At 43.4% G+C, this 13,160-nt stretch overlaps 1 protein-coding gene across 9 annotated transcripts in view; it reads right to left on the bottom strand.

Annotated features, from left to right (window-relative positions):
* The window catches only part of ZNF143 (zinc finger protein 143), a 72,838-nt gene that overhangs the window by 30,243 nt on the left and 29,435 nt on the right, over window positions 1–13,160 (bottom strand). For all 9 annotated transcript variants that reach the window (XM_055143900.1, XM_055143898.1, XM_055143897.1 and 6 more), the window contains 3 exons: window positions 8,514–8,633; window positions 5,814–5,889; window positions 2,721–2,846 (listed from right to left, as the gene is read on the bottom strand). In XM_055143900.1, coding sequence (XP_054999875.1) covers window positions 2,721–2,846; window positions 5,814–5,889; window positions 8,514–8,633 — 322 coding nt within the window. The remainder of the gene's footprint in view (window positions 1–2,720; window positions 2,847–5,813; window positions 5,890–8,513; window positions 8,634–13,160) is intronic.

The raw sequence follows: 13,160 nt of genomic DNA, 5'->3' as shown, positions 1-13,160 counted from the left end.
TTAACATAAATAAGGAGAACAAATAGTTTATCTTGGGCAGGTCCCATCTCTTTCTTGGGTCTGGATAGCCCCTAATTTTTTTTTTTAAATTCTAACATGTTACGATAAGCAGCCAAGCATTCTAACTGATTTCATTGCACTTTATGTGCTATTATCCTAATTCTATACCACATACCTTGCTTTATTTTTGCTCTAAAATCATCTGTTTGTAACAGAACTTTCTAAAGCCCATTACTTAATCTAAATTATACCAATAAAATATCTCATAATTTGTAGATTTAAAAAAAAAATAAACTCAATTTAAGAAGACAAAGAGCATTATATAGCAATCTCAAGTTGAAATTAATCAACTCATTTGCCGGCATATATACACTAACCCAATTCCCCTTAATATTTTTTCTCATCTGATTTATATAACCAAAAACAATATTATTAGATACAAATATAGTCACTGCATATACATTTTAACTGATATATTGCTCATTTATTAATAGTATTTCTTTACTGAAATTACCTTAAGAGCCATTTGTTCCTGACAGTGTAATTTATACTCTTCTATTGTACTTAGTGCCAAGACTTATGCTGATTTTTATCTTTGCAATAAGCTCATCATTAAAAAAAAAACTCATATTTTACTTTTTTATTTTTTTGGGGGGGTTCACACCCGGCAATGCACAGAGGTCATTCCTGGCTCTGCACTCAGGAATCACCCCTGGCGGTGCTCAGGGGACCATATGGGATGCTGGGAATCGAACCTGGGTCGGCCGAGTGCAAGGCAAATGCCCTACCCGCTGTGCTATTGCTCCAGCCCCCAAAAAATCTCATAATTTTAAAACCGATGTATAAAATATGTGATTCGCAGAATGAGTCCTAAGGAATCAAAATTTTTCTTCTACCCCTCCTTAACCAATTCTGATATTTTTATCAAATACTTTGTTGTTGCTATTGTTGTTTTGTAGTTTTTGGGCCAGCAATGCTCAGGTATCATTCCTGGCTCTGCACTAAGGAATTAATCCTGGTGGTGCTTGGAGGAACGATATAAGATGCCAAGGCAGCTGTAAGCAAGGTAACTTCTCTGCCCACTGTACTGTCTTCCCAGTACCAATTTTTATCAAATAGTAACGAAAGTAGATTATGGTTTTATTCAATTTTTCTATAACTAGTTGGCTTTATAGATACAAATCCATAATATTCCAAAATATGTGCCAGACTTGGAAATACCTGCCTCTGATACACTGGCTAAAATTAAGTCCTTAAGCACTTTTTACAATAGACAAGATTTAGAAACAACCCAAGTGTTCAATAGCAGATGAGTGGATAAGGAAACTACACAATGGAACACTATCTAGAAATAAGAAAAGATGAAAATTGGGGCTGGAGCCATAGCACAGCGGGTAGGGCGTTTGCCTTGCACGCGGCCGACCCGGGTTCAGGTCCCAGCATCCCATACGGTCCCCTGAGCACCGCCAGGGGTAATTCCTGAGTGCAGAGCCAGGAGTAACCCCTGTGCATCGCCAGGTGTGACCCAAAAAGCAAAATAAATAAATAAATAAAGTCTTAAAAAAAAAAAAAAAGAAAAGATGAAATCCTGTAGTCTGCTGCAACTTGAAGGCAGGGTATCATGACAAGTGAAGTAAATCAATGGGAGAAGGCCAGGTACCAAATGATCTTTCATATGTGAAATGCAAAGAAACACAGTAAAGAAATAAAAAATGGCCAATAATAAGAGACCAAAGTGTTAATCCACAAAACTGAGTTAACTAATTGGGAGGTGGAGATAGAAGACAGAGCGGGGATCCTAGAGACTATGGTTCCAGGGACACTGATATTCTAGTGGTAGTGCCATGTAGTAACATTGTATTCCTAAAACATCCACAGTACTGTAAATCAAAGTGCCTTAAAAAAAAAATGGTGACAAGAGAGAAAGTGGATGAGGCACTTGTCTTACAAGCAGTGGCACCTGGGGCCAGAGAGATAATACAGTGAGTAGGGCACTTGTCATGTACAACGTTGACCCGGGATCAATCCCTAGCAGCTCATAGGGTCTCGAGTCCACCATGAGTTACCCCTAAGTGCAGGGCTGGAACTAAGTGCAGCACTGAAGTGAGCCTTATCCCAAAACAAAGAAGAATGAGGCAGCAGACCCAGGGTGGCCAACAGCACCACAGATGGTCACCGAAGCCTGCCAGCTATAATTCAGAACCAGGAGAAAGCCTGAGCACAGCAGGCTGTGCTCCCTAGCCCTCCTTCCCAAAGCAGGTGGGGCTGGGGCAATAGCACAGTGGGTAGGGCATTTGCCTTGCATGCGGCTGACCCAGGTTCGATTCTCATCATCCCATATGGTCCCCTGAGTACCGCCAGGGGTAATTCCTGAGTGCAGAGCCAGGAGTAACTCCTGTGCATCGCCAGGTGTGACCCAAAAAGCAAAATAAATAAATAAATAAAAAAAAATAAATAGACCTGCTACTCAGATAAACTGAAACTGAGATAACCCATTTACCTGAAAACTAAGAGAGTTGGAGGTCTATGGCTATTATTCATCAATATTCGGGACATGGGCCCCTTTGAGAATGTAACAAGGTTATGGCCCCTCATCCTGGTAAGAAGCAGAGATACACAGTGACTCCCTGAATTCTCCAAAGTGTCCCTTCTCTATGTCCCTCCCCCCTCGGTGGATGAGAAACTCCTGGTCTAGAGAAGATACTCCCTCACAACAGTACCTGTATGAGTTCTGATATGTTTCTGAAGATCTCCTGAAGTTTTGAAAGATTTAGTACAATTATCTTCTGAACACCGATATGGCTTTTCTCCTGTATGAGTCCTAACGTGACTTTTCAATCCATAACCTTTAAGAAAAATTTAAAAGAATTTTAATTATATCAGATCCCCTTTAATCACACACATTGAGATTCATAGAAAAAAAGATATACTAAGTACCAAGTAACTAATAATGCTACGTTTAACAGAATTATAACAGAATAATAGAGCTTGGCAAGCTACCTGTGGCGTACTCGATAGGCCAAAAACAGTAACAACGATGGTCCTCATTCCCCTGATCCTGAAAGAGCCCCCAATATGCCATTGGGCTACACTAGCACGTGACTGGAACGAATGGAGACGTTACTGGTACCCGCTCCAGCAAACTGATGAACAACGGGATGACAGTGATGACAGTGGATTTAAAAATGGGTAAGAAGGGGCTGGAGCGATACCACAGCAGGTAGGGCATTTGCCTTGCACGAAGCCGACCCAGGTTCGATTCCCAGCATCCCATATGGTCCCATGAGTACCGCCAGGAGTAATTCTCGAATGCATGAGCCAGGAGTAACCCCTGGGCATTGCCGGGTGTGACCCGGCAAATATAAAAAGCAAATATAAAATAAATAAATAAAAATGGTAAGAAGGGGGAATGGAGTGATAGCATATCGGGTAGGGCGTTTGCCTTGCACACGGCCAATCCGGGTTCGAATCCCAGCATCCCATATGGTCCCCTGAGCATTGCCAAGGGTAATTCTTGAGTGCAGAGCCAGGAGTAACCCCTGTGCATTGCCGGGTGTGACCCAAAAAGAAAAAAAAAAAAGCTAAGAAGGGGGCGATAGCACAGCGAATAGGGCTTTTTTTTTCCTTTCTGGGTCACACCCCGAGATGCACAGGGGTCACTCCTGGCTCTGCACTCAGGAATCACCCCTGGCGGTGCGCAGGGGACCATATGGGATGCTGGAATTTGAACCCGGATCGGCCGCGTGCAAGGCAAACGCCCTACCCGCTGTGCTATCAGAATAGGGCTTTTGCCTTGCACGCAGCCAACCTGGGTTCGATTCCCAGCATCCCATATGGTTCCCTGAGTACCGCCAGAGGTAATTCCTGAGTGCAGAGCCAGAGTAATCCCTGAGCATTGCCTGGTGTGACCCAAAACAGAAAAAAAAAAATGCTAAGAAGATGGATCGTTCAGGACCCTTCCGCTGAAAATTTAATAGTTTAATTTTCACGTAAATGAGCTTATGTGTTTTTAAAATGTACTTCAATTTTCAGGTTTAGAAGCACCTTAAGGAAATTTTTTAAAAAGGACAGTAGAGAGACTTATGCACATTGGTGACGGTGAAGGTATACAGTAACTTTGTACATCAAAACCATAAATGTTAACACTACTATAAATGTTATCCAAACTACAAATAAAAATAAAATAAATTTAATTGAAGTTACAGACAAAAAGTGACAGGATCTTTTTTTCTGCTTTTTGGGTCACACCCAGTGATGCTCATACTTCTGGCTTTGCACTCAGGAATTACTCCTGGCGGGGCTTGGGGGACCATATGGTATGCCATGGATCAAACCCAGGTCGGCTGTGTGCAAGGCAAACGCCTTCCCCGCTGTGCTATCGCCCCAGCCCTAAAAAATGTCAGGATCTTAACAATATGTCCATAACTCATACCCCACAAATCTTGAAGTGGAGGATGGGATGCAAAACTGTGTGGAGACCAGGTGGTCTGGGACAGGTCCCCAGCCCAGCCACTATCTTTCTGGGCCACTCACTACCCTCTGCCAAATCCCAGTTCCCCATGGCTCCCTAACATCTATTCTAATGTCAAATTTTGTACCAACTTTAAATACTCAACTCTTTCATTTTTCTCCTGCTAACAGAGAGGCAGAGTATGGAATGAAAACGCTAAGCACCAGAAACAGGCTTGCTGCAGGCCGGAGCACAGGCTGTCCATGAGAAGGCACAGGTTCCAGCCCTGGCATGGCCTGTTTTCCCGGGTACAGCGAGCACCTCCTGAGCACAGAGCCTAGAGAATCTATGAGCAACACCAGGTCTGGGCTTGAAACAAAAATTAAACAAAGAAAGAAATAGGTTTGAGGGAAAAGCGAGAAAGAGAACTGAGCAGCAGGACAAGGCAAGTTAAGGTAGAGACTGAAAAATTGGTCATTTTTGTCCACTAACTCAGATAATGGTTAATAACTGCCTCTAGTCTATCTCACTTAAACACAGTCTCTGCTTAAGTCACCAAAAAGAAAACTGAGGTTATTCGAATCACCTTTTGGAGACATTACAACTCATATAACCCCAACAGTAGAAGATTTTTCTGGGACTCAATACCCTCCAAATCCAAATAATAACACTGATTTGAAAGGTACTTTCAAGATGGCCATAAAAGTTGAAGAAAACAGGAGGCAGAGGGGCTGGAGCGATAACACAGCGAGTAGGGCATTTCCCTTGCACACGGCCGACCCGGGTTCGAATCCCAGCATCCCATATGGTCCTCTAAGCACCGCCAGTAGTAATTCCTGAGCCAGGAGTAACCCTCTGTGCATCGCTGGGTGTGACCCAAAAAGCAAAAAAAAAAAAAAGAAAAGAAGGGGCTAGAGTGATAGCATAGCGGGTAGGGCTTTTGCCTTGCACGCGGCCGACCCGGGTTCAAATCCCAGCATCCCATATGGTCCCCTGAGCACTGCCAGGAGTAATTCCTGAGTGCAGAGCCAGGAGTAACCTCTGTGCATCACCAGGTGTGACCCAAAAACCAAAAACCAAAAAAAAAAAAAAAAAAACAGGGGCCAGAGCAATTGTACAGCAGATAGGGTGCTTGTCTTGCATGTGCCTGACCCAGGCTTGACCCCTAGCATCCCATAAGGTCCCCTAAACCCTCCAAGAGTGATTCCCTGAGTGCAGAGAGAGGAGGAGAGGAGTAAGTACTCAGTCCCACCAGGCATGGGCCCTGAACAAAAACAAACCAAAAAGTTAAGAACAACTACTTATATGTGCAATTACATGGTTAGAGTGTTGCAAAAAAGAAAAAGTAACAGTATGTTTTTACCTGTTGCAAATGCTTTCCCACAGCCTTGGTGCTCGCACTGATAAGGCCGGTCTCCAGTGTGTGATCTCTCGTGGACCTGTCAGTAAAACACAGGCATGATTCTATTTGCTTTAGGCATTCTTTAGGTGGATTGTCTCAACATACACTCCCCACCCCCAACACAGAATATTTGTTTATGTGATTTTTATTTTCATTTTTCAAGTTCGAGCTCACTGGGGCTGGGCTGTGGGCCAGCAGGAGAGCAATGTCTCCCATGAAAGAGGCAGTGGGTTTGATTCCTGGCCAAGCACGGCTCCCCACACACCCGGAGCAACCTCCAAGTGCCTACCTGGGAGCAGGCCCTGAGCACTGCTGGGAGTGGCGCCCAAGCCAAAAGCTACAGCCCAATCATTCTGAAAAAAGACCTAAATGGGGGACTGGAGTGACAGCACAGTGGGTAGGGCATTTGCCTTGCATGCGGCCAACTTGGGTTCAATTCCCAGCATCCCATATAGTCCCCTGAGCACTGCCAGGAGTAATTTTTGAGTGCAAAGCCAGGAGTAACCCTTGTGCATCGCCAGATGTGACCCAAAAAGAAAAAAAAAAAAAGACCTAAATGGTGCACGTTAAGAAGTGCTCATTTTTCTACTAACCCATTTTGGCACCCAGCGACTTCTTATAGAAAAGCATCTAGACTGTGAACTGAGCTACAACCCCATGCTTTTTTCCGGGGAGGGGAAAGGATTTTCTCTCAACACTTTCTTTCTGCAGGGGAGATGGCGGCAGCGGTGCCCACACGGCATCCGCCATCTTATAGAACTCACAACCCAGAGACACGGGTTTGTAATGACATGGCACGCAGGATGTCATGGGATGGGGATGTTACCGGCACACCCTCCGCCCAGATGAGATCTGGAGCAGCCGAGCACAAAACAGCCCCTCTGCTCCTTAAAGACTAGGATCCGGGAGGTCTAGTAACCCATTTTGGCACCCAGCGGCTTCTTATAGAAATGCATCTAGACTGTGAACTGAGCTAAAATATCAGAAATCCAAAACCTCATATAATCTTATATAACCTTTATATAATCTTCATTCTCAGCAAGGGAAAACAAATTATCAAATGATGCCTTTCAGCAGGTTTGATTGTTGGGGGAAAATTCCAAGTAATAATAGTGAGTTCTCTGTTGAAATATTGAATGTATTCAAAGTATAGAGAGAATAAAGTGAAGATCATTAGCCACTCAGGTGGGGGGTTGGGTGTGGGAGGGGGATATATTGGGGTTCTTGGTGGTGGAACATGTGCACTGGTGAAGGGATGGGGGTTTGATTATTTTCTTTTTTCTTTCTGGGTCACACCTGGTGACGCACAAGAGCTACTCCTGGCTCTGCACTCAGGAATTACTCCTGGCGGTGCTCAGGGGACAATATGGGATGCTGGGGATCGAACCCGGGTCGGCCGCGTGAAAGGCAAAAGCCCTACTCACTGTGCTATCGCTCCAGCCCCTGGGGGGTTTGATCATTATATGACTGAGACTTAAACCTGAAAGCTTTGTAACTTTTTGCACGGTGATTCAATAAAATAAAATTTTTTTATTTTTATTTTATTTTATTTTTTTGCTTTTTGGGTCACACCCGGCAATGCACAGAGGGGTTACTCCTGGCTCTGCACTCAGGAATCACCCCTGGCGGTGCTCAGGGGACCATATGGGATGCTGGGAATCGCACCCAGGTCGGCCGCGTGCAAGGCAAACGCCCTACCTGCTGTGCTATTGCTCCAGCCCCAATAAAAATTTTTTTTAAAAGTGCTCATTTTATGTAAAGCACAGGAACTCTGGAGGTTTGAGTTTTACTGAATGGTTAAAGGTGTTTATGTGGGATATTTACCAGGAGAGAGCTACGAAGCAGAGTAAGGTGACCATAAAAGGTGCTGTGGAGAGAGGCTACTATTAGAGGGGACTGGATTTGAGATGAGACTTCACCAATGACAGGGATGGCCCAGGCGCATGTCTTCTCTACTTGCTCCTCTGTAAAGTGGCTGTGACATATGAGTAATCCCAACAGTGGCCAACATTTACTGAATCTTTACCACCTACCAGACTATTCTTTTCAGTTTGGTCACATAAAGCACTGACTTAATGCTTACGACCATTCTATGAGGAATGGTTTTCTCAATCTAATTTTATATCACATGTGAATGTTACATACTGGTAAGTAGTAGAGATGGGTTCTACTGAGTATGCTAAACTAGCACACTGTTAAGTTGTCTCAGTAAGTTAGTTATTCTTAGGAGCGATGATACGTTGTATTTAGCTACGATCCAAATTCTTGGCCTAAATATTTGAGACGGAAAAAATTAATAGAAACTTTTGCTAGATTCCAGGAAATCATGTTAAGAGTGATCAATGTTGAGTGTGATAACACATGACCACTCATATAATTATTTGAAGTTTATATGCCAACAACATACTGAACTATACAGAGCACTTACCATGTGCTGGGCAGTAAGCTAGACTTCAGGGAGCCAGAACAAACAAAATGTTCTGGCTCAGGCTCTGAAAGAGTCAGCAGGTTCCAAAGTCTGCAAGAGTTGTGGTATTTCTGCGTATGAGTATGTGTTTGTATCTTGGTAAGTGTTTGAGTGCCACATGTATATATAACTCATGGACATTTAATGTTCTAGGTACCCTCACAATTTGATAAAAGCATTTTAAAAATATACACCTTTAGATGGTGAGCTGTTGTATATAATTTTCCACATCCATCATATTTACATCGAAATGCCTTCTCTCCACTCTGTTGAGATTTAGCAGTTACTCTTGTTGCATGTCCTTGTAAGACAATCTAAATAAAACAAAAAGAATGATTTGACATACGTGAATATATACTAACATATTTTAGGACAGGTATCCCCCTGAAAAATATCAAAAGCATTTTAAATTTCAAAATCTGTCAAAAGCAATAACAAAATCAGGTTGTCATCTGCAGGAGACACTAATCCATATAATCTCAGCGTGTACTTATATTCTATAGATCATTTTTTTTTTTTTTGCTTTTTGGGTCACACCCGGCAATGCACAGGGGTTACTCCTAGCTCATGCACTCAGGAATCACTCCTGGCCGTGCTCAGGGGACCATATGGGATGCTGGGAATCGAACCCAGGTCGGCCGCGTGCAAGGCAAACGCCCTACCCACTGTGCTATTGCTCCAGCCCCTCTGTAGATCACTTTATTGGGACTCAATACCCTACGAATTCAAACAACAGCATTACCTGAAGGGCTTTTAAAGGATAATCATAAAAATTAATCTGGAGTCAGAGAAGTATTAGAGCAGGTAGGGTGCTTTCCTTGCAATGTGGTTGACCTGGGTTCAATACCTGGCACCCCATATGATCCCCCGAGCGTTGCCAGGAGTTACCTCTATGCACAGAGCCAGGAGTAAGCCCTGAGCAACGCCAGATGTGGCTCCCAAACAAAACAGAACAAAATTGAGGATTTATATGTACACCAGGTGGTAATGGTGTTCCAATATCCTACTGTGTGCTATCATCACACACAGCTCAAACATAATCCTTCAAAAGATTTTGTCTCTCTTATTTTGGGCCACACCAAGTAGCACTCAGGGTAACTCCTAACTATGTGCTCAGGGATATCATGTAATTTGAGAATCAAACCTGAATAAAGGTAAACCTATCTTGATAAAACACTTAGGTAGGGGCTGGAGTGATAGCACAGTTGGGTAGGGCGTTTGCCTTGCATGCGGCTGATCCGGGTTTGATTCCCAGCATCCCATATGGTCTCCAGAGCAGCGCCAGGAGGAATTCCTGAGTGCAGAGCCAGGAGTAACCCCTGAGCACTGCCGGATATGACCAAAAAGCAAAAAAAAAAAAAAAGAATTATTCCTGGTGATGCTTGGGTGACCATATGGGATGCCAGGGATAGGACCTTGGTTGATCTCATGCAAGGCAAACACCCTACCCGCTGTTGCTCTGACCCAATTTCTGCAGAATTTTAACTTCAACATTTTGCTAATGAGCATAGCACTGTACTTTCTGAAATTTAATTTTATGTTCCACATTCAATTTCTTTTTAAGTAAACCATGATTATTCTTATTCTTATTTTATTATATACACTCTTTTCAAATCAACAAACTTATTTCTCTGAATCTGGGGTAAATGTTTCAAATTTCTGTTTCTATATCACTTGTGGGAACGAAAAGAGGGTCACTGGTGGAGAAAAGTTGATATTGATGACAGGATAGGTGTTTGAAAATTGTATGCTGAAACTTAACTGTGAAGAACTTTGTAAATCATAGTCCTAAATAAAAAATATATTAATAATAAAAATAACTGGTGTTGATGGATATGTGCTGTCAAAGGCAATTTTATGCATTGTTGGGAATGTCATCTGGTTTCACCTCTGTGGAAGACAGTATAGAAACTGCTCACTGCAGATCTAAGTGTAAAAGCAAAGATATGGAATTAGCCCAAATGTTATAGGACAGATGAGTGGATAAAGAACTTGCCACGTGTATATAACAGAAAACTTTGCAGCTATGAAAAAAAAAAAGAGGGGGCTGGAGAGATAGCACAGCGGGTAGGGCGTTTGCCTTGCACGCGGCCGACCCGGGTTCAAATCCCCGCGTCCCATATGGTCCCCTGAGCACAGCCAGGGGTGATTCCTGAGTGCAGAGCCAGGAGTAACCCCTGTGCATCGCCAGGTGTGACCAAAAAAAAAAAAAAGAGGAAATCTTGCTGTTTTCTCCAACTTGTATGGAACTAGAGGGAATCTTATTAAGCGAAATAAGTCAGTCAGCTGATGAAAGGACACACAAAAAAAGACCTTACTCATCTATATTGTATAGAGAAATAATAGACTATCAAATTATAACTCTTGATCTTTGACTAAAAACCTGAGATTACAGAGCAGTGTGAAGAATAGGGAGAGGGAAAAATGAAATGTTAATAAGAATAAAAATATAGAGGGTCTTAGGGTACTTTGGTGGTAGTAAAGCTGCAGTGACTTTGTAAACTGAAACATAAGTTAACACTAATTTTTTTAAAAAAAGCTCTACAGTTAAGTCTTTGGTGATGATTTCTTAATTTTGTTTTTTACTAAAAACTATCATATTATTTAAAAAAAAATAAATTTTGAGACCAGAGATGGCTCAATGGGTCAGAGCACGTGCTTTTCACATGGGAGCCCCAATTAATATTTTTGTTTTTTCAGTCTTTGGGCCACACCTGGTGGAGCTTGGAGAATAATTCTGGTAGGGGACCATGTAGTGTCGGGAGGTGAACTCACAGCTCTGGAATACAAAGCATTCACCTCAGCCTTTTAGTTAGCTCCCAGGTCCCTACTCAGAGCTTTTCAAATGCATACATGTCCATATATAGTTTCATTTTTATTTACTTTGGAGTTCTGGAGTACACCCAGAACTCTACCTGAAAACAGGTGGTGCTCAGGGAACCATATGTGCTAACGGGGATTGAATACAGGTCAGTCACACTCAAGGCAAACGCCCTACCCACTGTACTCTCTATCTTTCTGGCCCAGTAATGGTCTTATTATGGCAGAACAGAACTAGGCTCTAAAGACAGATATGAATTGAAAAGAAGACACCAAATTAAAAGACAGGATTTCCTCTTCCCAAGGGCACTAAAGACAGGAGTGAGAGTGCCTATCGCCTCCTCATATTTGAGTTTGATGGATTACACACAATAGCTCACACCGTCAGGGGCCCAGAGTCATAGTAAAACAGGCCAGGTGTTGCCGCCTATACCAGGTTTGATCCCCGGCATCCCATATGGTCCCCCAAGCACTGCCAGGAATAATTCCTGAGTGAAACCCCTGAGCACTGCTGGGTGTGGCCCCAAACCCAAATTAAAACCAACTAAACAACAGCTCACAACTCACACCTTCCCAGGTGGTGGCAGCATGCTATCATCACAGCTGAAACTTTTCAGTTGTGTCTATTCTTCCAAGGATAACTGATCAGAAACTTTAATTCTGGTATGAAATATACACTGGAAGTGGAGGAGGTGCTCGTCAGCTAACTTAGTTATGCCCACCAAACTAAGATTAAATTCATAATCTGTAATGCGCATGCACTGGAATTTTTTTTTTCTTTTTGGGTCACACCCGGCAATGCACAGGGGTTACCTCCGGGCTTTGCACTCAGGAGTTACTCCTGGTGGTGCTCAGGAGACCATATGGGATGCTGGGAATCAAACCCAGGTCGGCCACTTGCAAGGCAAACGCCCTACCCGCTGTGCTATTGCTCCAGCCCCCTGCACTGGAATTTTTTAAGAGACAGACTTCTGTCTAGTCCCATTCGAATATGTAAGTTATTTGCTTCAAGAACTCAGGGTGGTGGGGCTGGAGCCTTGCACGCGGCTAACCTGGATTCAATCCCCAGTATCCCATATGGTCCCCCAAGCACTGCCAGAAGTAATTCCTAAGTGCAAAGCCAGGAGTAACCCCTGAGTATCGCCAGGTGTGACCCCCAAAAAAGAAAAAAAAAAAAACACCTCAGGATAGTGACACAGGTGTCAGGTGCTCCAGTTTCAGAATCTACGGATGTGCCTACTATGTGCCTATAGGCAGAAAGAAGGAATGGAGATAAGAGAGCTCTTTCTTTTCCTTTTTTTTTTTTTTTTTTTTTTTTTTTTTTTTGCTTTTTGGGTCACACCTAGTGATGCTCAGGGATTACTCCTAGTTCTGCACTCAGGAATTACTCCTGGCAGTGCTTGGGGAACCATATGGATGCCAGGATTGAACCCGGGTCGGCTGCATGCAAGGTAAACACACTACCGTTATACTATCATTGCAGCCTCTGATTTGTTTTTCCTTTTTGTTTTGGGGCCACATCTAGCAGTGTTCAGGACTGGCTCTGCACTCAGGGATCACTCGTGGCAGGGCTCAGGGGACCATATGGAATTAGTCATGGATCTAATTCCAGTCAGTCACATCAAGGTAAGCACCCTATTCATTGGACTAATGTGCCAGCCCACTTCTTTTTTTCTTTTTTGGGGTGAGGAGACTCCCAATTGGTGGTCAGAGGGCTCTGGGGCCACTGCCAGTGATACTCCACCCAGTTGTGCAAGCCTGACAATTCAGTGCCTGGTGATGTGGTGCTAGGACCACCAGGGACATGCCAACAGTGCCTGGGTGAACATGAAGTGCTTGGGTAGGCATAAACTTGGGGTATCCAGCAGGCAAGGCACGTACTCCAGCCTTACAACTACCTCTCTGGGCCAGAATTTATTTCTTCTTCTTCTTCTTCTTTTTTTTTTTTTGCTTTTTGGGTCACACCTGGTGATGCACAGAGGTTACTCCGGCTCTGCACTCGGGAGTTACTCCTGGCAGTG

Source organism: Sorex araneus, chromosome 6 (assembly GCF_027595985.1).
Source record: "Sorex araneus isolate mSorAra2 chromosome 6, mSorAra2.pri, whole genome shotgun sequence".
NCBI classification, from domain to species: domain Eukaryota; kingdom Metazoa; phylum Chordata; class Mammalia; order Eulipotyphla; family Soricidae; genus Sorex; species Sorex araneus.
This window is presented reverse-complemented; position numbering and strand designations above follow the sequence as displayed.